Source organism: Leptonotus elevatus, chromosome 3 (genome assembly GCF_054856555.1).
Source record: "Leptonotus elevatus isolate MCC_2025b chromosome 3, RoL_Lele_1.0, whole genome shotgun sequence".
NCBI classification, from domain to species: domain Eukaryota; kingdom Metazoa; phylum Chordata; class Actinopteri; order Syngnathiformes; family Syngnathidae; genus Leptonotus; species Leptonotus elevatus.
Window position 1 is genome coordinate 29,912,837 of NC_141241.1, and position 24,932 is coordinate 29,937,768.

A 24,932-nucleotide genomic window follows, 5' to 3' on the forward strand; every position below is an offset into this window, starting at 1 on the left:
AAGGCATGATGCACTTGTACTTTGTCTCCTGGGCAATAAGGTCCTCCTGCACTTAATTTTGCAAGTATTTTGCACGAAGATTTTCATCTTGAAGATAATGTGCACATTTCCTCATACAATAATCTGCTTCAAAGAGATATTTGGCTCATTTAGCCATTTTCAGGAGTAAAAAAATAATATTTTTCTATAATTAATGTGATAACTTTCCTTCCAGGTCGGACTTAATGCCTGGTTACCTTTGGTCTGGCTCTCCTGCACTGGCACACCCTGTCAATCTCATTCCATCCAGGGCTGCACTGGCCATCTGCCATACAGGCCAGATGCCCGGTATGCCGGTGTTTTTTGGGGCCAGTGCACTGCTATTTAATTATTATTTTACCTCAAGGCATACAATTTAGAGAGAGCAACCCATTAATCAATTTACAATATAGACAGAAAACTTAACCAATCAACGTCAGTGGCAGAGCTATATGGCAGCTCGGGTTCATGCAGGACGAAAATCAAAATGCCAGGGCCATTTTTTTTGTACCAATCTCGTCCTGACTACATATACCAAATACAAACTATAGTTTTGTAGCTAATGGAATACAAACTATAGTTTTGTAGCTAATGGAATACAAACTATAGTTTTGTAGCTAATGGATTTGGGGCTGCCAGATCCAGCTCAACTGAAAAACAGTTACACTGTAGTGATGCCACCAGTGTGCCTGAATGTGCTAACATTCACTCTGTAATAAACATAGTGCTTGTTTTTGTTTTTTTACTGCAACGGTCCCACATATCAGTGCCATCATTACTTTTATATGATCCATAGTATCTTTACATAAGGCAGGTGATGACTTGAACAGGACAATTTCACATAATCGTAACAATTTTGGGTATTTAATAGGGCTGACAGTTTAACGCATTCATTTGATTAATTAATTACGCTGCAAATTAGTACGTTACAAACAATAACGCAATTGATCTTGAGTGGCAAGTCAATGCGCAAGCATTTGAAATTTGGCCCATTGAGGGACCCATAGGCTGCAGCGGCACGCCACTACAAGCAGAGTGAACAACAGCAGACAGTGTGCGGGTGTGGCACAGGAGAGTGAGGCAAACTTTGAAGCTGAGTTCACACTGACTGCGTGACGAATTACAGACTGCAATTCACACAAAGTGTGTTGCGTGAGCTGTACATGTCCGGAAATCTGCACCTGCGAGAGACCACAAGATCACGGGGGTTCATGCTGAAGAGTTGAGTTCACGACGCTACTACTATGGTAAACAATAGCCATGCTTGCCTGTCGTTCACATCGATATGCTTTTTGGACATTATTTCTGGGACTTCTACCATGGCCCTTCTACCATGGGTAAGTATGTTTTGTGTTAAAATACTGTTATTTTGGCATGTTTCATTTATTTTGAGCTCATTTTTTGTCTTTTAAATGTCCGACTCATGTCAAGCTATGTAGTTAGCTAAAAACGAGTTCGCAAACCCTTTTATTTTGAAATATACCGAATCTACCTTGATGACAACGCCTGACTTTCTGCCCGGCTTGTGTAATTTCTTCCACAGCTCCGCATCCGCATAAGCACCGCACTGCAGCTGGTGGGAATTGACATGCATCTACCTTGATGACAACGCCTGACTTTCTGCCCGGCTTGTGTAATTTCTTCCACAGCTCCGCATCCGCATAAGCACCGCACTGCAGCTGGTGGGAATTGACATGCACATTATTTTCTTTATTTTCCCTTGCGGCGTTCATACGGATGCTGTTCCTCATCCTATGCAGATCTGTATATATTACTGGATAGCCGATAGGCCAAGGCTTTTGAAGCCGCGAGGCCAACATATTACTCCTCCCAAGAAACATTTCTCGGTATACGATCCTACATTTACAGTATCGAAATTGGATAACATTTGAGACAGTACTTCGTCAAAACAGCATGATTTATGATGTTTAAAATTATTTGTTAACCATTAACAAGAGGACTTCAGACATCTTGCCTTCAATACATGTATAAATTATATGCTTAATGAAGTTCACAGGAGGAAACTTGTATTTTTTATTTATTAAAGAATTATACCTGTAATTCAACAAAAGATGTCTCTGACAAATCTAATATGTACTAAATACAAATTAATAAAATAAAACAGGTTGTTCAAAGCAGAACATATCGTCCACTAGTTATTGTCAAAAAAATGTTTTGAACGTAATTGAAGTTTAGATTATCTTTTTAAATAATGCCTGGTCTAATTGGTTTGTTGATACGCTTAAACTTTTTCTTTTGCACACTTCAACAATAAAAATGTGTATTTCAAATCTTCTCTTCTTGGTGTATTCAATTGATTAGTCATGCACTACAATTTTATAATGTCCTACAATATAAATTATTTATTTGGGGACCTTTAGCAGATATTAGATTAAATCGATTATTTAGATTAATTAATTAAAAATTCTTTAATTAAATAGATTAAATGTTTTAATCGCCTGACAGCACTAGTATTTAATTAACATCAAACATGGAAAGTATCACACTTAGTCCTATCTCATAATCATTTGTACCATTTTAGGAGTGAATATAGGAATATAAATAAAAGTACAAAGTCAAAACAACTCATCTTAGTTCAGAAATTGCTTCTTTGCTGCCGATTGCCAAAGAAGATGCTTTGCTTAGCAACCGTTACTATGCAGCACAGCAATCTCGGTGGCTCCCGCTCTGAAATTGTCAAGTAGGTCCTTTTTGCGGTAAGTTTCATGCTTGTAATACAATTTGAGCAATTCTTACACCGATTGCCTAGATTATAATTTCTTCCTTTTCGCGGTTGACGGGTGCTCTTGGTGCAACACCGCCACCTTATTAAACATAGTGCATGCATGCGGCAGTAACTAAACTGTGCATTAACTGAAAAACTAAGCGAATGCGTCTCTCTCTCTCTGTCTCTCTCTCTCTCGCACGCACACATCTGACACGAAAAACACACACATTTTCGATGCACACAAACATCTGACACGAAACACGCATACGAAACAATTGTCTTACGCGCATTTATAACGTGCTTTTAATTTGTAATTCGCACTCACATGTTTGTGGATCTTTTTGAGACTCATTTTGTGCGGCCGAGAAACCCACTTGCATTTTTTTCAAACGGAGCCCGTCTGCAGCCAATCAGATGTCTGCCTCCTTTACAGTCAATCACACGGGCTGGTGTGTTGTGTAACGTCACTGCTGTGCGCATAGATATCTATAAAAAGGCTAGATGTCTTGTCCGTGCTGCTGGCCAATGAAATCGAACATCCGCACAGAGCGGCCATCTTGCCACAGTAACCTCGCTCCGCCTCTCTAATTCATTACTGTTAAATTGTGGCAGCTTGACGATGCGTTCGGATTAATGGATGACAGAAAGATTACGTTTCTTTAGCCAAGTATGATATATTCATTTGAGAACTCAACAGAGAAAGCACGTCTGCTTTCAACAACCTTCAGTCTTAACACAGAAGAAAGAAATTGTGCGCACAATGACACAAGTGTCCCATATTCAGTGTCCTAGCACCTCACTGTGGCCTAAGCGCAACATTAAACATCAACTGAGGACTGTACATATAACAATATCCCTTAACAATTACTATGTGTTTTTATCATACATGTTCTTTTAAATAACTAAAAATAGCGGTTTCCCAAAAAACAACTGATTATGGAGCAGTTTAGTTTATAAGTGTAGGCATTGTAAGGCATGAATAGTATTTTCTATTGTATTCTCTTCTAATCTTGTCTAGTCCAGTCTAATCTATTCTAGTTTTTTTTTTAGGTGTGTCCTTGTTGTAAAATGAAATGTGGATTAAAAATTATGACAATAACTCAATTGGATAATTTTTATTTAAATTGTATTTTATTTTTACATATTGTAAGGTTTCCCAAAACCGCACAGGAGAAGGAAATGGGAACTTGCTTTAAAAAGGAAGGATTAATTATTAACAAGTATGTAATATAATAACTACGCTTATAAAACTAAAGTGCTCAGTAATCAGTTGATTTTTGGTAAACCACTATTATTATGTACGATAAAAACACATAGCAATAAATGACAGGCGGAGCGAGGTAACTGTGGCAAGATGGCCGCCCCGTGCGGACGTTCAATTCCATTGGCCAGCAGCGCGGAAGGAGACATCTAGTCTTTCTAGATATCTATGCACACAGCAGTGACGTTACACAACACTCCAGCCCCGTGTGATTGGCTGTAAAGGAGGGAGACATCTGATTGGCTGCAGACGGGCTCCGTTTAGAAAAAATGCAAGTGTGTTTCTCGGCCGCGCAAGATCACAAATTAAAAGCACATTATAAATGCGCGCAAGACAATTCACACATTTGATGAATGTGTTTTGTGAGGGATGTGTTCATGAATCCCAAAATGTGTGTGTGTGTGTGTGTGTGTTTTGTGTCAGATGTATTATGAATCCCATTGTGTGTGTGTGTTCATTATGAGACTGATCTGGCTCCATAAGATACTTTCCAACAGAAGAATCAGCTCAAAGCTGTGGTACTTAACTATACAAAAATTGCTCTTTAAGTTAAAAAGTCCCTCCTCAAATGAAGCCTTTGATTCGCAAATAAATAAATAAAAGATTTGAGCCTTGTGTAGTCTGTATTAGAAATAGATAATTATGGACTCTGAGGCCATTTATTGTATTTGCAATGTTTTGTACACACATCATTTAACAGCTAATACAATGTAATATAACTGTCTACTGTACCTAGTACATTGCCAGAGGGCACCTCTTCTAGCTCTTCCAGTTCTCTGCCCATAAGCAGGTAGACATTTTCAATGGAACAACAAGACAGATGGGGCACCTCAGGTAAATTGTCAGAAGGACTGCATCGCTCAGGCAGCTGGCAGAGAAAATAAAAAAAACAAGTACACAATAATTAGTTGGCAAGAAAAAAAAAACTTTTTACCACAGTTTTGGGTTTCTCAGCCATCTACACAAGTCTCGTTGTGTTATCAAGCACAACAAATTGGCTCACTGGCAGGTCTGGAGTGGCTCATCTGGAGCAACTTGAAAATTCCCAGTGGGCCATTTACATATGGTGGTAAAAAAAAATAAAAATAGGATGGGTCTCACATTAACTTCCTAGAATAACTATTCTCACTGTTTTTTTCTTCCAATTTTACTTTCAATTTTATTGAGAAACACATTCAACTAACTGAAAGTCAATATTGTTTTAGAGAAAAAAAGATCCACCTCTCAGGCAGTAATGGAGCTGGTGGAAGAAATTGCCACAAATATAGATAAATAATTTACAGTTGGGATTTTTATAGACTTAAAAGCCTTTAATACGATTTATCATAACATATTAATGGCAAAAACTGGAGCGATATGGCATTAGAGGTCTGTCGTCTAAATGGATTAAGAGTTACCTCAATGGGAGAAATCAGTAAGTGCATCGTAACAATTTCTAATCAAATCAGTTGAAGATTACTCATGGGGTCCCCAAGGGTTTGTGGCTGTGCTAGGTCCTAAATTATTTGTATTATATAGTAATGATATGTGTTGTGTATGCAAAACTTTAAAAAAGTTATATATTTGCCGATGACAACTTCATATTGCTCTGGAGAAAATCTCAGCTTCTGAGTACTGTGGAAAAAAGTGGCTTGACACAAACATACAAAGTTCATAATCTTTGACACTAGACTAATTAAACAAAGTCAAAATCATTGTTGACTCAATTTAAATTGAAAGAGTAAATTAAATACAATTTATTGTCATTGTAATTGATGTAAAATTGTGCTGGAAATGTCATATAGAAAACGTTGAAAGAAAAATATCCAAAACCCTAGGTATTGTGTATAAAAACAAAGATCTTCTAAATAAGAAGTCATTATATACATTATATTGTACATTATTACTTCCATACATGATTTATTGTGTCAAAATATAGGGAAATACAAACAAAACTATTACAAAATCTGTCTTTAATCTACAAAAAAAGCCATACAAATTATTAATCGCTCACATTATACAGAATCAACAAATCTGTTATTCATTAAATGAAATATTCTTAAACAATATGACCTAGCACAAATAATGTACAAAGTATACAATAACCAACTTTGCCACAGTATTCAAAAGCTGTTTGAAATCAGAGGGCTGCTGCTGTGGGTTAGTGGGGGGGAAAACGTGTGTTTCTGTTAAAGGGGTTAATTTGTGGAACAATTATGAAACTAAATTGAAAAAGTAGGTATCAATTACTGTGTTCAAAAATATAGTGTTACAAAAATATATAAATCAGGTATAAATATAAATGAATTTAAGAGCATATATGTATGCATTTATATGCATATTTTGTGGGCATGTACAGTACAGGCCAAAAGTTTGGACACACATTCTTATTCAATGCATTTGCTTTATTCTCATGGCTGGTTACTTTGTAGATTCTCACCGTAGGCATCAAAACTATGTATGATCCGATGTGGAGTTATGTACTGAACAAAAAAAAGGTGAAATAACTGAAAACATGTTTTATATTAAAGATTTTTCAAAATAGCCATCCTTTGCTCTGGTTATTTTTTTTGCATACTTTTGGCATTCTTACGTCTGGGAACTCCTTAAAGACAGTTGGAAAACTATTTTAGGTGACTACCTTTTGAAGCTCATCGAGAGAATGCCAACAATGTGCAAAAAAGTAATCAGAGAAAAGGGTGCCTATTTATTTATGTATTAATTTTATTATTTTCACCTTTTTTTGTGAAGTGCATAACTCTAAATGAGTTTGATAGTTGCTATAGTGTTGATGCCTTCAGTGAGAATCTACAATGTACATAGTCATGAAAATAAAGCATAATATTGAAAGAGGTATGTCCAACGTTTGTGTATATATGTGTGTACTCATGTGCATGTATGTGCATGTGTGCCCATATATATGCAACAACTAATGTTTGGGTATTTATTGTATTGATTAGATTAGCTGTATACGTAGGGCTTTACTTTCTCTTATTTTTTTACATATATGCAATGGATAAAGGCTTACAACGAACACCAATATATGTGCACTTAAGAAAAGCATGTTTTGATTATTTATTTTTATACATTATTAAATAAGAATAACTTAGTACATTAACATGACAGAAGTAATAGGGAGTAGGACTAGATATTATTCAAATTCTTATTTTCACTTCAACTTATATTTTAAATGTTGTAATGTGTTTATATGTTCAATAAACCAACCAACCAATAAACCAACTTGATTTTATTCAATGTTCTAAGTTCTCACCGGAGGTCTACTTCTGATTGTCTTGAATGAGTAAAGTGAGATGAATCAATCAACGTAAACATACGAATTTAGAAATGTGCCACCAATGACACGAGAGTACACAAATTGATTTAAGTCACCTGAACTTCACATCAACTCATTATTTTCCTGTCAACGTTCTCTGTCGTAAAACTTACACGTTATGAAAATGTACTTGTGTTCTGTAGTTTATTGTAAACCTGACAAGATTGTTTTAAATTGTTTTGTTTTCCCCCCAAAAAATCAATTTACATAATTATTTGGTGCTTTGTGTTATACTACAGCAAGAATCAAGAACGCCTGGGCCTCGCTGTTTCGCAGATTTTTTTTTGTGCAATTTTGCAAGCATTTTTATTTATTTATTAAGGTTTGAACGTTGAAAATGTTTAAACAAATGAGAAATGTGAGAAAATGTAAATGGGTCGATTAGAAAAGTGGTGAGGGGTTTTAGAGCCTTAAAACGTACAATAAATGTAAAATATAAGCTATATTGCGGGTATTTTTATTTATTTTTTAAATCTAACCCCCAGCAGAAAACGATATAGCATTTTTCGGTTTCCGCTTTGATGCATCCCTAATATATATATATATAGATATAGAGATATAGAGAGCGAGAGAGTGGGAGAGAGAGGGAGAGAGAGGGAGAGAGGGGGGGAGAGAGGGAGAGAGAGAGAGAGGGAGGGAGGGGGAGAGCGAGAGGGAGGGGGAGAGGGAGAGAGAGAGATAGTAGTTTTCTCTTTTTTTTCTATATTACCTTGCCCATTATTACTGCTTTGTAAAAACATTTTGTTTACCATGCTGAGGCCCTGGGCAGGATCATACTTTGGTCCGAGTATGAATATTCTTTGTCCTTTCTTCACCACACCGCTGTATACCCTGGCAAATGCTATGAAAGTCTCCTTTTGCTCCTCTGCCTTGGACTCTTTCAGCACTTGAGTTTCCATCTCATCTGCCAAAAAACGAGAACACATACACTTCAGGTGTTACTTGTGTTACTCTGAGAGGATAAATAATATTACTTTGCTCTATCAATCTAGAGTAAGTGTGCATCTTTATTGATTTTTCCTAAGTGAGCAATGAATATTTTCAATACATACAATTTTACAATACAAATAGTAATAGTGCAGAGTAATAGCTGAAACTTGCTGCAGGAGCTCTTCAGTATAAAATTGTATGCGGTTTTATGCAAGTTGTCGCATCATTTTTTGGTCTGATTGTTTTCACACCATACAGTACCAGCTCAGTGGACTAGTGGTAGAGTGTCCGCCCTGAGAAATCCATGGTCGAGAGGGGATGGGATCTCTGGGTAGTGCTCATGAGCCTTCTTCCAGACACATACCTGGAAGTTGACTCTTCTTATGTGCTGGAAGGGTCTCTGTTGACCTCTCCACCTTCCCACCTTGCAAGATGTACAGCGGCTTGAAAAAGTATTCATCCCCCTTCAGTGTTTCAACAGTTTGGCACAGTACAACCACAAACATAAATATATTTTACTGAAATTTTATGTGAAAGTTAAAACACTATGTAGCGATTATTTGGGTTGCCGTAATGGCTTATGAGAAATTTAGACGGTACTGAGGGGAGTTGTAATTTCCCCAGCAACCTCTGGGGCACCACATTGACTTTGCTTGTTTGTAGGAGCAAAATAAACGAGCGGGGACTGTGGACCGATGGAGTGCCTGGCAGGCCTGCAGTGCCCCGTTCTGCTGTGTTGGGTTGGGGGCGCGGGCCGTGTTGGGATGGGGGGCGCTCCTGCTCCTGGGTTTGCTCTCCGGCCGGTGGCCCCGGCTTTTGGCACTGCCGCGGCCTAGGGGGCTCTGAGGTGTTGCGCTTGCTCTGTCCTGGCAGGGGTCGACGGCTCCCCTCTTTGGTGGAGATTTTCATGCATGCCAGATCCACCACACCAGCATCTATCGAAACTCAGACACAAGCTGCTTCTTCCTCAGGTCATTGAATCGGTGGAGGCTGGTGTCTGTGGATCTCACTCTGCTTCGTCTGTCCTTCCTTCCTTTCCTCAGTCTCTCCTTTGGTCTCCTTTGGTCTCCCTGATTTGTTGGAATTTAGATGTTTCTGGGGTTGGTGAAGGACTCTGGTTGGTGGCCCGGTGGGTGGTGTCTGGTCGGTGCTGGATTTCACTTTCCTTTCTCTTTTCTTTTCCTTCCTCTGGTCTCCTGACGGCGGTGTTCGGTTTAGGTGAACGGTATGGGATTTTTTAATAGGTTTTTGGCGAACTAACGAATACACACACACTCGCACGCACACATTCTCGCCCACATGCAAAATAATTTAAAAAAAAGGAAAAGAAAAAGAAAAAAAGAGCAATGATGATGACATTACCGAATGAACAATACTGAGCTCTTTAAAAAAAAAAAAGAGCAGACGGGGGATTGCGCAGAGAGAGCTCCTGGGGTCAGACGTGAGATGCAGAGATGAGGAAAGAGCGTTCCTGGGGCCAGACATGAGATGAAGAGAGGAGGGAAGAGTTGCAAGAAAGAGAGAGTCCTTGAGCAGTTCATAGGGCAAAGGAGAGGGGAAGAGAGGGAGATTCCTTAGCGCGTTGGCTTTTAAACTGTGTCCCAAGGGGGCAGTGTGGTCCCGCATGAAGTAGACTTGGTCGACTGAGACCAAGCTTTTGGGATAGTATTTGATATTTTTTTAAATCAGAATTGACAAGCCAGATGCTTCATTTATCATTCTGAACACATTTCAAACATTCCCGCAATCATAAAGTTATTGAATTCACTAAGCTTACTAATTTAGGTGGCTACAGAAATTACACACATCATTCATTTGAGATAGACATACAGGTTGTGTACAAAGATAAACAACAGGAGTCACTTGATGTCAGTCAAGTACATAGAGTCCGTGTATGTCCCGAATTATGTAGACTTCAGATTAATTAGGAGCGGCAGGAGGCTTGAGGATAACCGATAGTGACCGCTGGAGGGCACTGTTGTACCACATAACTTCCAAGGGGCATTGTTTCCAAAAAACACATGGCTAATTCCAGTGGATGGACCAGACCATAAAAGATGATCTGGGGACTGATAAGCAGTGTTATCTCTAGTTTGCTTGCTTCAGGTTTTCACGGTCTGTAGGAGTTGTGGTATGCGTTTCATGGGGGTTCCAGTCCCTGTTGGAGGGAAACTCAAAGAGTCCTTTTGAACTGAAAACACAGAGTTAAGACACGCACACACATTCCCCAGGGGGAAATGTTTAAAAAGGCACATAAAATGGAAAAATTGAGGGTGACGGGCAATATTCGTTACAACAAAGTAGCACACAATCTTGAAGTGAAAGAAAGTGTCTATCTTATTTCAAACTTGTTTTATAAATAAAAAACTGAAAAGTAGGGTGTGCAAAAGTATTCACCCCCACCTGAAGTAATGCGATTACAGCTTTAGGTCTTGGATCAAGTCTCTATCCAGTTTTGCACATCAGGAGGCTGAAATGTTTTCCCATTCTTCCCTGCAAAACAGCTCCAGCTCAACCAGGTTAGATGGAGAGCTTTTGTGAACCGCAACCTTAATCTTCACTCAGCATTATGAGGACTAAAGAACACACCTGGCTGGTCAATGTTTTGGAGAGATTTAAAGCAAGAGAAGGATACAAAACGATTTCAAAGGCTTTGAATATCAAAGAGTACTGTTCAATCAATCATCCATACGTGGATAAAGTACCAAACAACCACAAATCTACCAAGACAAAGTTGTCCCTCCAAAGTTTCCAACCGAAGAAGGAGGGCACTCATCAGAGAAGTACCCAAGAGGCCTTTGATCACTATAAATCAGGGCTGGGCAAACTCGGTCCTCAAGGGCCGGAGTCCTGCAGGTTTTGGATGTTTCCCTTCTCCAACACAGCTGATATATGATTACCTGATCAGCAAGCAGGAAAAGGGAAGATGCTTGTATTATATGATTCTCCTAAAGCTACAGTTACTACTAATGGGATTGTATCTCAGAGTTTTACTCTACAGAGAGGCACAAGACAGGGATGCCCACTGTCCCCTTTATTATTTGCAATATTTATTGAGCCGCTTGCATTAGCTATACGCCAGGAAAGAAGGATTCAATAATTCACTCTGGGGTGGCAGAACACAAAATTAATCTATATGCCGATGATATTTTACTTTATTTAGAAAAGCCTGCTATTTCGTTAGGGGAAGTATTTAACTTAATAACTAAATTCTCACATTTATCAGATTATTCTATTAACTGGACAAAATCAACACTACTACCTATTACAGAAATTTCATGGAACCCTGCAAGCCAGGACCCACACTACTCATTTCCTATAGGTGATTTAAAATACTTAGGCATAAAAATCTCACCTAAATTAACTGATTTAATTCATTTAAACTTTACTCCACTTCTGAATAGCATATATAGTGACTTGGAGCGCTGGAATAATCTTCCTATTTCTCTAATAGGACGAATAGCCACCATTAAAATGAAAGTTTTACCCAAAATAAACTATTTGTTCTCAATTATTCCATTTAAACCTACGGCTAACTGGTTCCAGTTGTTGGACTCAGCCGTTACAAAATTTTACTGGAAAAAAAAAAGAAGCAAAGATTAGTCTATCTACTCTTCAGAAAAGTAAATCCAAAGGAGGTCTAGAGGCACCAAATTTTATGCACTACTATATAGCTAACCAGCTACAATATATCATTCTATGGGCACAACCCAACAGAGATACTAACTGTTAGCTGGAACTAGAACAGAAGGATTGTAATAAACTCAGACTTCTAGATTTACTCTTCATTACAACATCGATTAAGCGACACAATTGTTTTAAAAACCCAATGATTTCCGCCACCCTGACTGCCTGGTGGAAGGCACTAGAAATTACAAAAGCCCAAGTGGAGCCCTGCGGGCTTTTTCTCCCCTATGGCATAACCCCGACTTTCAACTTAACAACCAATCGTTTTATTTAGGTGTGTAGGAGCAGAAAGGAATTACACACCTCCACCATCTCTTCTCAGATAATATGTTTATATCATATACATCCTTGCTCCAAAAAGACAAAATAAAAAACGGAAATGTTTTACATTATCTGCAAGTTAAAAAGTATGATAAAGAAACAAATTCCAACACTTCGGGGTACGCTCCAACCGCCTGTTTTAGCTAAAGATATTACCAAGCTTTTTCCGACAACAAAAAAAACTCTCAAAAATATATAAGTTACTTTCATATACTGATAAAAATGTCTTTACCCATCTCAAAATGGGAGACAGACTTGTCTATAGCTCCGGAATCTGACTTTTGGATTCAAGTTTGTGAAAACGTATTTAAAATGACAAAACACACACATTTACAACTTATCCAATATAAAATGATTCATAGAACATACATTACTCAATATATGATGAAGAAAATGGGACTCTCAGACTCCGACATTTGTCTCCATGGTTTACAAAACACTACAGACACTTATTTTCATGCTTTATGTTTATGCACTCCGGTTATGTATTTTTGGACTAAAGTCTTAGAAAAACTTTCCGCTATCGTGGACTGTAGGATACCTTTATCTCCAAACTTGGGTTTGCTAGGTGACCTAACAACAGCTGACTTACCACGTAAAGAATTTCAATCTACACTTGTAGCCCTTACTATCGCTGGGGGGAACGGGGGCTGTGGACCGGTGGGGTGCCTGGCGGGCCTGCAGTGCCCCGTCCTGCTGCGTTGGGTTGGGGGCGCGGGCCGTGCTGGGGTGGGGGACGCTCCTGGGTTTGTCCCTTGGCGCTGCCACTAAACATTGTGGCCGACTCCGGACGTCGCGTAATGGCGCCGCGCATTGAGAGCATAATGTCCCAAACTGACGGTAGACATTACGTGCAAAGTGGGACAAAACATGCAAATAAGCACACAAAACTTTTGTGCACTTCTCTACTAATGTGTAACACACAGAAGAGAACACATTTATGTTGTTAAATTGTGTTTAAGACACTTAATTAGTTACGTAGCGAACTTCAAAGAGGTACTCAACGAGCTGTCAATCAAATCGGCATCGGAGCTTAATAAGGCACACGGTAGTGCGACAAATAAACACAATACAAAGTAAACTAAAACACTACTTAGTGTATTCACTTTTGGTCAAAGATGCACACGATCACCACAGCTCGCAACAAATTCTGTCATGGCGGCGTCCAACAGCACAATAATTGCTGCGCAACAAGTAATTGACTCAGAATGCAATGCACGCATCACAGAGGTAAATATAATGACGTCACTCTATTCTAACATAGAATATGGAAAATAGACAAATATAATAATGATGACTATTAATATTTGGAACCTTTCTAACACTACCTGTACATTGGGAAGTATTACAAATTAGAACTAGGTCCTTTGATACATGTTTTGATGTTTGCTGTGTGTGTTTTTGTAATCGTGTATTGACTGTAAAGATGATGGAGGAAGTGGACTCCAGGAAGAATAGCAATGGTATTTGCCAAAGCTAATGGAGAGACTAATAAACGAAATGGAATGCATCATAGAAATTGAATTAAACAGAAACAAATAAGACAAAATAAGTAAAAAGGTGGATAAGGCATTCAACTTGCCTTTGCACAGTCCTCCTGACTGAATATCCATGGGAATATTCACTGAATGTTTTTGTTGTCCTGCTGCTGCTATCTGTTCAGCTGTTGTCCTTTCAGCATGCCTTTGCCTCGCGAGTTCTCTGCGCTGGGCAATTTCTGCCTTAGTCAAAGGTCTACATTAAGACACAAACACAGTATCTTAAACAAGGTAAAACATCAGTAAAGTAATTGTAACGTGTATATCTCCAACATTTATCAACTGCTTTTCCAATACAATGGAACCTCAATTTAACAGACTAATAAATAGGGGGATTTGTCCATTAAAGCCGTTTGTCCTGTAATACGAAACCACTGATCTGAATATATGACTGGATAGCCGATATGCCAAGACTTTTGAAGTCGTGAGGCCGCCATATTGCTCCTCCCAAGAAACGTTTCTTGGCATACGATCCATTACATTTGTATCGAAATTGGAGAACATTTGAGACAATATTTAGGAGACACAGCATGATTTATGATGTTTTAAATTAGTTAGACACAAACAAGAGGACTTCAGACATTTTACAACTTGCCTTAAATACACGTATAAATTATATGCTTAATGATGTTTATAGAAGGAAACTTGTATATTTACATTAAAGAATTACAACTCTAATCAACAAAAGATGTATCTGCCAAATATAATATTGGGGTCTAAGGAACTGAGCGATAAAAGAAAAAGTGGAGCCCTGTGGGCGTTCTCCCCTATGGCATAACCCCGACTTTCAACTTAACAACCAATCATTTTATTTAGGTGTGTGGGAGCAGAAAGGAATTACACATCTCCACCATCTCTTCTCAGATAATATGTTTATATCATATACATCCTTGCTTCAAAAATACAAAATAAAAAACGGAAATTTTTTACATTATCTGCAAGTTAAAAGTATGATAAAGAAACAAATTCCAACACTTCGGAGTATGCTCCAACCGCCTGTTTTAGCTAAAGATATTACCAAGCTTTTTCCGACAACAACAAAAAAACTCTCAAAAATATATAAGTTACTTTCATATACTGATAAAACGTCTTTACCCATCTCGAAATAGGAAACAGACTTGTCTATAGCTCCGGAATCTGACTTTTGGATTCAAGTTTGTGAAAACGTATTTAAAATGACAAAACACACAAATATACAACTTATCCAATATAAAATTATTAATAGAACATATATTACTTATTATATGATGAAGATATATATATATATATATATATATATATATATATATATATATATATATATAAATATTAGACTTATTTTCATGCTTTATGGTTATGCACTCCGGTTATGTATTTCTGGACTTAAGTCTTAGAAAAACTTTCCGCTATCTTGGACTGTAGGATACCTTTATCTCCAAACTTGTGTTTGCTAGGTGACCTAACAACAACTGACTTACCACATAAACAATTTCAATCTACACTAACAATTCTTGTTAACTGGAAAAATAAACAAACTCTGAATATCGACCAATGGTCTAACCTCCTCATAAATCACATTTGAATGGAAAAAAAATATCTGCCTCAAATAAAAAACAAATATCAAAATTTAAAGAAACATGGTCTACGTATATAGAATATTTTAACCTAAATCTGGTTACTTAATGCTACCCGTTAGCGAGAGCCACCGCATCGCGATAACTTACATTGATGTTTCTGTATTTGGCAATTTGTAACTAATGGTTGTGTTTTTATAGTCAGGAACCCAGTTGCTGCCAACAGGATCGAGCAGATTCGCCTCCAATGGGCACTAAGGGTTAATATTCTGATTCACTGCATGCCAGTGGGTTAATTCTGTAGGTGCTGTCCCCCCCTGGCTGGGCGTGGGCGGGTCTGCCCCTCTGTTGGCTGCTGGGTGGCGGCTGCGTCTTGGCCATTCTCTGGGTCTCTTGGGGGGTGCTGCGTTGCGGGGCTCTCCCTGGTGTCCGGGGCGGCGCCGTTCCGGCGCGGTCCGTCGCTCTGGGCCCGGCGACGCGGTTCGGGGCCTGTGGGCCGCCGGGGTGCCCCGTGGTTCCCTCTCCCCTCCCCCTTCCTCCCCCTTGCTGCCTCTCCCTGCCCGTCCTCTGCCTCCCTGTCCCTTTTCCCTCGTCACCTTTCCTCCTCCTCTCCCCCGCTCTCTGCGGCGCTGTCGCTGCCCCTTTCCCTTCTTGTCGTCTCCTTCCCCCGTCCGCCTTCCTTCCCCTCCCCTGGCTCCATCCGTGGCCCGGGTCTCGGCGCTCCGGGGGCTGGGAGGGTGGGTGGGTATTTGTGTTGTGCCCGTCCCGCTCCGGTGGACCTCCTGGCACCTCGGGCCATATGCCCGCCGGGGTCCCGGTGGGGTGGGTGGGGTTTTGGTGGGCAGGTGCGCCTCTTGCCCCAGCCCGGTTGGGGAGGGCCCCGCTGGGGTTTGGTGTCGTGCCCGCCCCGCTCCGGTGGGCGTCCTGACACCTCGGGCGGGACCCAGTATCCGGGGGGCGAGCCCTATCGCCCCGCCGGACGGGTCCCATATGCCCGCCGGGGTCCTGGTGGGGTGGGTGGGGGCTTGGTGGGCCGGTGCGCCTCCTGCCCCCGCCCGGTTGGGGAGGGCCCCGCTGGTCACTCCTCTTAACTCACTACACTAGGTTTGCACAATACACTTTTATAGACATATAGGGCACATAACACACTTTGGGGGGTGGGGTAGGGTGGAAACACCGTCTTCACCCTACAACTCCCCTCCAATTTTAATACACCACACAACTTGTGGGGGGGGGGGGGGGGGGGCTTGTGGGGGTGCCATCGGTTGGGGGCCGCAGTATAGAGCAGTGCTGCGGTCCCCGGGGGCTGGGGGTCGGGGCTTGGGGGGCTGCCGGTTGGTCGGGGTGGGGTCGGGGGGGGGGCGGCTTTGTTGGGGGGGGGCGGTGGTGGGGGTTGCGGGGTGGGGGGGTGATGGGGGTGGGGGGTGTCTGGGGGATTGGGGGCGGCTGGGGCTGGGTTGGGGTGGGTGGCGGGGGTGGATGGGGGGCGGGGGTGGATGGGGGGCGGGGGGTCGTGGGGGGGGGGGCGGTGGTTGGGGGCCGGTGGGGTGCCTGGTGGGCCTGCAGTGCCCCGTCCTGCTGCGTTGGGCCGGGGGCGCGGGCCGTGTTGGGGCGGGGGGCGCTCCTGCTCCTGGGTTTGCTCTCCGGCCGGTGGCCCTGGCGGGGCCCGGGGGTCGTCCTTTGGCGCTGCCGCGGCCTGGGGGGCCCTGAGGTGTTGCGCTTGCTCTGTTCCGGCGGGGGTCGACGGCTCCCCTCTTTGGTGGAGATTTTCATGCATGCCAGATCCACCACACCAGCATCTACCGAAACTCAGACACAATCTGTTTCCTCCTCAGGTTATTGAATCGGTGGAGGCTGGTGTCTGCGGATCTCACGCGGCTTCGTCTGTCCTTCCTTCCTTCCTTTTCTCGGTCTCTCCTTTGGTCTCTTGAGGCCTCCCTGATTTTATGTTTTTTGGATTTGTTGGGGTCTGGATGTTTCTTGGGCTGGGGAGGAGTTCTGGTGGGGGGTGTCTGGTCGGTGCTGGATTTCACATTCCTTGGTTTTCTTTGGTCCTCTCGGGTCTCCTGGTGTTCGGTTTAGGTGAACGGTATGAGATTTTTTCTAATAGGTTTTCTGGTGAGCTAACAAATACACGCACGCACGCACATACACATACTCACCCACACACACACACACAAAAAAAAAATATATATATATATATATATATATATATTAAAAAAAAAAAAAAAAAAAAAAAAGAGCAATGATGATGACATTTCCGAATGAACAATACTAAGCTCTTAGAAAAAAAAAAAAAATAATAATAATAATAATTGAAATCACAATTACTCAAACAATCATTTATGATTTTGGTACAAAACAAGAAAATGTTAAACATAAAAAATATTAAGACAAATAAGCGATTCAGAAAATAGATAAATAGATGAAAACTCTTTGAAACACTATAATTATTTAATTTTTATTTTTATTTTATTTTATTCCCTTTGGACCAAATAAAATGTATAATGACTTCTTTTTTTCCTTTTTTTAAGCGCAAATTTATAAATTCAAGTACAGTGGAACCTCGGAGTTCGAACATCTCTGAATTCTTAGAAATCTGACTTCGACCCAAAAAATCTAAGAAAAAATTCCTCAGAGTACGACCTAATTCTCAGAGTCCGAACACCCAAGCAAAGCTGAACATACCTTGAATGGGTAGTCGAGTCAAACCAAGCAACACCAGTTGCATACGCCACAGTAGTCTAGACGAGGCGCTGCTCGTTTCGAGTCAGAGCGTGAATGCTCCCGGAGGTGCTCCATACATTTGCGAGTGCATTTAGATTTTTCCACGACAATTTTCTTCCCCATGGGCCCAAAGAAAGACAACAGTGCCAGGGGCAGCAAAGAAAAACAGAAACCACAGTCGATTTAAAGAGATAATCGCGCCGTTGTATCTACCGTGATTACGTAAATACTAGCAAAAGAACCCCCTTTAGCTGTTCAACAATGTTCCTGACATTAAACAGCGCACGCAAGGATCCCTTAGTAGTCTAACAATATGCCCAATGTTTTGTTTTATTAATTTTTTCCTTTCGGACACATTATTACAGGTTACATCGATCACATCATTTGCAACATTGACATCCGAAAGAAGGGCTAACGGGTAAAAGCCGTGGCTCATTAGTAACCCGTCCCCATCGATTCTTATTAAACGCATCAGTCAAATACATTGATTATAATAGTCATTGATTCATACGAGCATTGACAACAGCAGACATGGACGCGAGTGCAGCACAGCCAGGAGAGGGAGGCAAACTTATTTGGACCTATATCTCCCAGAGCCTTTAGGTATTTTGATGGTTCTATTCTTTTCAATGTACATATTTCACCTCGCCGGGACCCACGGGATTGCGCCGATGGGCTTCCGTAATTGCTGCCGCAACTGCCATTCATCACGGAGGCTACAAGCTCGATTAGCATGGCGGAAAGCAATGCCGTGGAGCGATGGCACCGACATCGTTGGAAAGCTGTTGTCGAGACGAGTCCGTGGATGCCCTTAAGACCCGGTAGGACGTACGGTTTGGGAGATACGGCCGCAAAAAGACCTCCAGGAAACCAATGATTTTCAAACACCCCACCTGCGATGGTTGCCATCCCGGGTAAAATCACGGGATTGTTGGACCTATATCTCTGGAACACAATGTCGTGGAGCGATGCCACCGACATCATTGGAAATCTGTTGTCGAGACAAATCCGGGGATGCCCTTAGGTACCCTGGTAGGACGCACAGTTCCGGAGATACGGCCGCCCAAAGACCTCCACAAGACCAATGATGTCAAGGTATAGTCATAAGGCTTATAGTAAAAAAAATAAAAATAAAAATAGGCTTCTAGATGTGATGGAGTCATGACATTTTTGGCAGTACATGCCTGATAATCGAAATCAATAAAAGGTCCACCACCCGTCCGCCTGAGAAAAGCAAGAGAGGGATTTTATTAGCTACTTAAAACAGCGAGTAATAACTATATTAAGCTCAAAATGACGGTTCTGGGAGATCTAGTTGTCTTAAAATTCTGGTAGTGCTAGTGGCTAAACGCAATTTATAAAAAGAACAAAGCCGGGACTATTAACAAGAATGCAGTGATTCATACCTTTTGTAAAAAAAGAAAAAAACAGCTCCAGCCTGACTTATTTAAGACTCTCTGGGTTTTTAATTTGAGGAGTTAATACAGTAGCCCCAGTTCCTCTTTTGGGTTTGAGGTCTTATGACCCAGATATTGTAGCTTTAGATTTTTTAGTTAACCTCTCCTTCTAACCTCTAACTTTTCCTGATTACCAGTTTGTTAGTTTAGCTCAAAAACCACCACAGCTATTTATTATCAGTTCATCTCATGCCATCCATACACCAACCACAGCTTGTGGAAGTTTAGATTAAAGATTGTTCTTTTTTTTTCTTTTCTTTTTTTTACAAGGTTGAAGTTTAGATTATCTTTTAAAATAATGTCTGGCTTAATTGGCTTGTTAATGTGCTTAAACCATAGGTGTCAAACTCCGGTCCTCGAGGGCCGCAGTCCTGCAGGTTTTGGAGGTTTCCCTCTTCCAACACAAGCTGATTCCAATCAGCAGGATCGTTATCAGGCTTATGCAGAGCTTGCTGATGAGCAGATCATATATCAGCTGTGTTGGAGAACAGAAACATTCAAAACCTGCAGGACTGCGGCCCTCGGAGTTTGACATCTATGGCTTAAATGTTTTCTTTTTAATTTCATTCATGAAGGATTTATGAAGCACTCTTCTCTTCTTGGTGTATTCAATTGATTAGTCATGCACTACAATTTTGTAATGTCCTGGAATTCAAATTATTTATTTGGGGACCTCTATCAGATATGAGATTAAAATAGATTAATTATATTAATTAATTACAAACCCTGTAATTAATTAGATTACATTTTTAATCGCCTGACAACACTATTAATAATGCATCGGATTTATATAGCGCTTTTTTTAGACACTCAAAGACGCTTTACAGTGGAATTTACAACAGGCTCTGAGACATTTTTGAGTACATTTTTCCTCCACTGATGCATCACACCACAACAAAAACGGTAAGGTATTTTTTTATTGTTTAAATACTGTACATGTTTCTACATCAATACAAATTAAATTAAGTTAAATTCAATTAAAAATAAATTCAAATATACATTTTCTGTTTTGGGATCTTGGGAACAGATTAATAGCATTTGCATTATTTCCTATGGGAAAAATGTTTTGGAGGTTGAACAAATTAGACTTTGAACACTTCACAAGATGTTATTATGTTAACTCCGAGGTACCACTGTGCGTGCGCCCATTCCTGCATACGTTGCATGTTCACCCTATACTTGTGTACGGGTTCCCCGGGTATTCCTGCTTCCTCCCACAAAAAAACAAAAAAACAAAAAACACATGCATGTAAGGTTAATTGAAGATTCTAAATTGTCCATAGGACTTGACCAACCGTTCATGGATGGGTGTAATGACTCATTATTCTCACAAGATGCAGTACATTCTTCCGTTATTTGATAAACCTTGCATTTTGTGAGTTTAATTTAGCATCTGGTTTCCTAGTATAAATAAACCTAGTGCATTGCCATAATAATGTACTATTTAAATCAGCTGCACCCAATTCCAGTCTTCGAAACCCCTATCCAGCCTGTTTTTCATGTCTCGCTCCTTCAACAAAGCTGAATCCAATGATTCAGATAACGATCCTGATCATGAACCAGGTGGAGAGAAACATGGACAGGCTGGATAGGGGCTTTCAAGGACCGGACTTGGGCATACCTGATTTAAAGAAACAATTTCAATAGTTCTCTCTTTCCTTAGGGGGGGCTGGAGGAAGTCGTCTGTGCATGCCTCAAAACAATTCAAAATTGTATCTTTTTTTTTTAATATATATCTTTTTTTACTATTATTCCAATTTTAGAACCGTAGAGTGCTCCCTCCTGGGAAAGCGGACAAGTCTGTTTGTTTTGTTTTGACAAATTCTCTGTCTGTTCGCCGATGAAATGTATCAGAATATAAACGTGAGAGTAACGTGGGCCTCGTAGCATGTCCTGGATTTTTTTTTATTTTAAGCATTTATGGCTGACGCAAATTCGCGGAAGTTATGAAATTAATGACGGCTATTGACGGCGGCGCGGGAGTACGTCGAACCAGTGTAACCAGTCGACAGCAACATATTGTTAAGAAATATGTTTGTAAACAATAAGGATGTTGAAAATGTTGACGGCTTTGTAATGGAATGGACAACAAATAATTACCACTCGATCCCCTGAGGTTATTACAACTGGGCTCCAGTGTTGAAGGTAAATATACCCGCAGATGCTACACAGTTGTGTTGATTAAAAAAAAAAAAGTATATTGAAGGTTTATAATAATGAATTTAGTTTTGTGTGAACGCCGCAGGTGAAAGCTCTTAAATGTTTTTGGGATTATGTTTCTATCTGATTCAATAGCTGAGATATCAATTATTTAGTAGGCATTGACAATATTGTTGAATTTCCAGGGAAATCTCAGGTTTTTGGGGGTGATTCTTAAGTCGCCCATCGGTTTTAGAGGCAAGTTGTGGCAGGCGCTTTAGGCCTTAATGGGTTAATTGCACAGCCCTATTTTTGTCTGATGATAAAACTAGTGTGATAAAGGTAGAGTTTATTGATGCTGGAAAGAAGACAGTCAGCAAAGCAAATACAATTCAACTCTAGCAGTTTTAATTGTTTCTACAGGGCAGACAGCATTCAACTATTGTTGAATGTTAGATTTGTGTGTTACTGCATTTATGTGAAAGTATCAGTTGTTTGATGGTTTAAAATAACCACAATAGTGACACTAACTCAGTTTAGCATTGAGCTAGCGGGTTAGCCCATCTAAAGCATTTCCTATTGTATTAGCATTAAACTAGTAACTAGTTTATGGTAAGTTAGATCAGTGGTTCTCAACCTTTTTTCAGTGACGTACCACCTGTGAAATATTTTTTCAGCCAAGTACCCTAACAAGCGCAACGCATTTCTGGTTGAAAGAGAAAGGCTGTGCCATCATTTTCTGATTTATTACTTTGAAACTCTATTTGTATTTACTCTCTTGAACTGTTTTGAAATAAAAATATATTACAAAAAAAAGGAAGAAATTATTTATTTATAAATAATCGAATTATAAAAAAAGATTTGTGCACATAAATCAACATTAAGTTTAATATATATATATATATATATATATATATATAAATTCACACGTACCTTTGTTTGTTCTGAGGCAAGGCTTTTGTGTCCACAGCGAACATCTTGGACACAAAAACTATAATCGGTGCATTTTCATTGCTTGAGCACTGGAGAAATGCTGGAAAACACCCAAAAGAATTATAAAAAAATTAATACCATTGCACATACACAGTGGCTCGGTGAGCCCAAAGCCACGACATGAGTGTGTCGGGCCACCTGAAGTTAGTTCACTGACACTGGCCTGAGTGGGCCAATACAAATTTCAGAAATAAATATAAAATCAACACACTCTCGTTTTTTAAAATATTAATATTCAGAGTTTTTTTCCATTGAAATTGATCACTTAACCTTTTTACTGTGTGAATCATTCCATTAGAAATGGCATAAACAAAAGATTAAGGCCCCAAAATTTTAAATAAAACTAATTCTAGGATTTTATCCAGAATTTTTCTTTTTTTAATGTTGTGTTCCCTCACTTTTCGAGGGTGATATGTTCCATGCCCACCCGCGATAAGTGAATTTCCGTGAAGTAGAGGCCGTTACAAAAAAATAAAAATAATAATTGCTGGAGTGGCGGCTTGTTTGGGGGTGGGCGGTGGTACGGGTGGCTGGGTGGGGGATGCTGGGGTTGAGGGGTGTCTGGGGGAGCGGCGTTTGGGCTGTGGTGGGTGGCGGGTGTGGCTGGGGCGCGTGGGGAGCGGGGGCTGTGGGCCGGAGGGGCGCCGTGGGGGCCTGCCATGCCCTGTTCTGCTGTGTTGGGCCTGGGGCGCAGACCGTGTCGAGGTGGGGGTCGCGCCGGGCTCCTGGGTGTGTGATAGGCAGTGTCTGGTTGATGCTGGAATTCACTTTGTTTTATCTTTCTTTCCTTTGACCCTTCCTCTGGTCCCCGACAACTTCACAAGTCTGGCAGGACTGAACTATCCGGATAAGGTGAAGGATATGTTTGTAATAGGTTTCAGGTGAATTAAAGATCACTCACATGCATGCATGCCTCTCTCAAGTCTGGCCACGTTGTGGTACTTGCACATTGAAGCACTAGCACGTTTGGGTACTGTCACATAGGACAAGTACCCTCTAGATCAGCGGTCCCCAAACTACGGCCTGCGGACCGCATAGATTTGGCCCAGCCCCCTGAAAAATAGCAGACAACCCCCCCACCCCAAATGGAAAAAAAAAGGTCCTTGACAGTCATGCACAAACGCCCATTAGCTCAGCACTTCCGTCTGTTGTTAACAACGCTTACTTTTCACTTTTCACTGATGGAGAGTTTGTCAAGATATGTTTAATAGCGCGAGTCTGTCTGCGAGTACAATCACCAGACGCATCGAAGAAATCGGGGGTAATGTGTATGGCCAGCTGCAGCAGAAAACGAAACAATTCACTTTTTTTTTCATTAGCGCTTGATGAAAGCACGCACGTGCTTATCTTCATCCGTGGAGTTAGCACTAATTTTTTAGATGTGTGAGGAGCTGGCAGCCCTCCAAAGTCTGAAAGGGACTACAACGGAAAAGTATGCCAAACCAAGGAAAAGTTGGATCACGACAGACGGGGCTCCTAGTATGGTGGGCACGTCTCTGGGTTTTATAGGAGGCATGAACCGCAAGATGGAAGAAGAGGGTCTGCTACAAGTCCACTGCTTGATTCATCAACACTCACTGTGCTGCAAAGTGGGATTCTGTCATGAATGTTATGGTGTCATGCATAAACTTCATCAGAGCAAAGGGACTTAAACAGAGGCAGTTCCAACAATTCCTGTCTGAACTGGTGTCTGCACACAGCGATGTGCTGTACTACACAGAGGTCCGATGGTTGAGCCGGGGAAGAGTTTTCAGGTGTTTTTACAAGCTGCTACCTGAAATTAATAAATTTCTTCGTTCAAAAGATAAAACTGTCCCAGAGCTGATTGACCCAGAATAGAAATGGGGCACCTTGCATTTTCAACAGATGTGACAGAAATGCTGAACAGCCTTAACTTGCAGTTACAAGGCCAGGGGAAACTCATTTGTGACATGTATTCTCACATAAAAGCATTTGAAGTGAAACTAGCGCTGCTTTTGGAACAAGTGAAAAAGCATAACTTCATCCATCTCCCTGCTACCCAAAATCTCTACGCAGAGAACCCAGTGGTCCCGTTCCCAGCACAAAAGTGTGTGGAAGCACTGGAAATGCTTCAGATGGAGTTTGGTATGCGATTCCGTGAACTACATGTTCATGCAAAAGAAATCCATCTTTTCCAGAACCCCTTTGTTGCTGACATTGATGAAGCCCAGCCTTCTTATCAGTTTGAGTTGGCCGAGTTACAGAGCTGTGATGTTCTGAAAGACACATTCAAGCCCACCAGTCTC

The 24,932-nt window shown here is 40.8% G+C and overlaps 1 protein-coding gene across 5 annotated transcripts in view; it reads right to left on the reverse strand.

Moving 5' to 3' along the window:
* The window catches only part of efl1 (elongation factor like GTPase 1), a 125,080-nt gene that overhangs the window by 35,968 nt on the left and 64,180 nt on the right, over window positions 1–24,932 (reverse strand). For 3 of the 5 annotated variants that reach the window (XM_086071051.1, XM_086071049.1, XM_086071048.1), the window contains 4 exons: window positions 22,606–22,705; window positions 13,841–13,992; window positions 8,070–8,224; window positions 4,740–4,875 (listed from right to left, as the gene is read on the reverse strand). In XM_086071051.1, the coding sequence (XP_085927177.1) occupies window positions 4,740–4,875; window positions 8,070–8,224; window positions 13,841–13,992; window positions 22,606–22,705 (543 nt within the window). The remainder of the gene's footprint in view (window positions 1–4,739; window positions 4,876–8,069; window positions 8,225–13,840; window positions 13,993–22,605; window positions 22,706–24,932) is intronic. The other 2 variants (XM_086071052.1, XM_086071050.1) reach the window with 2 other exon arrangements.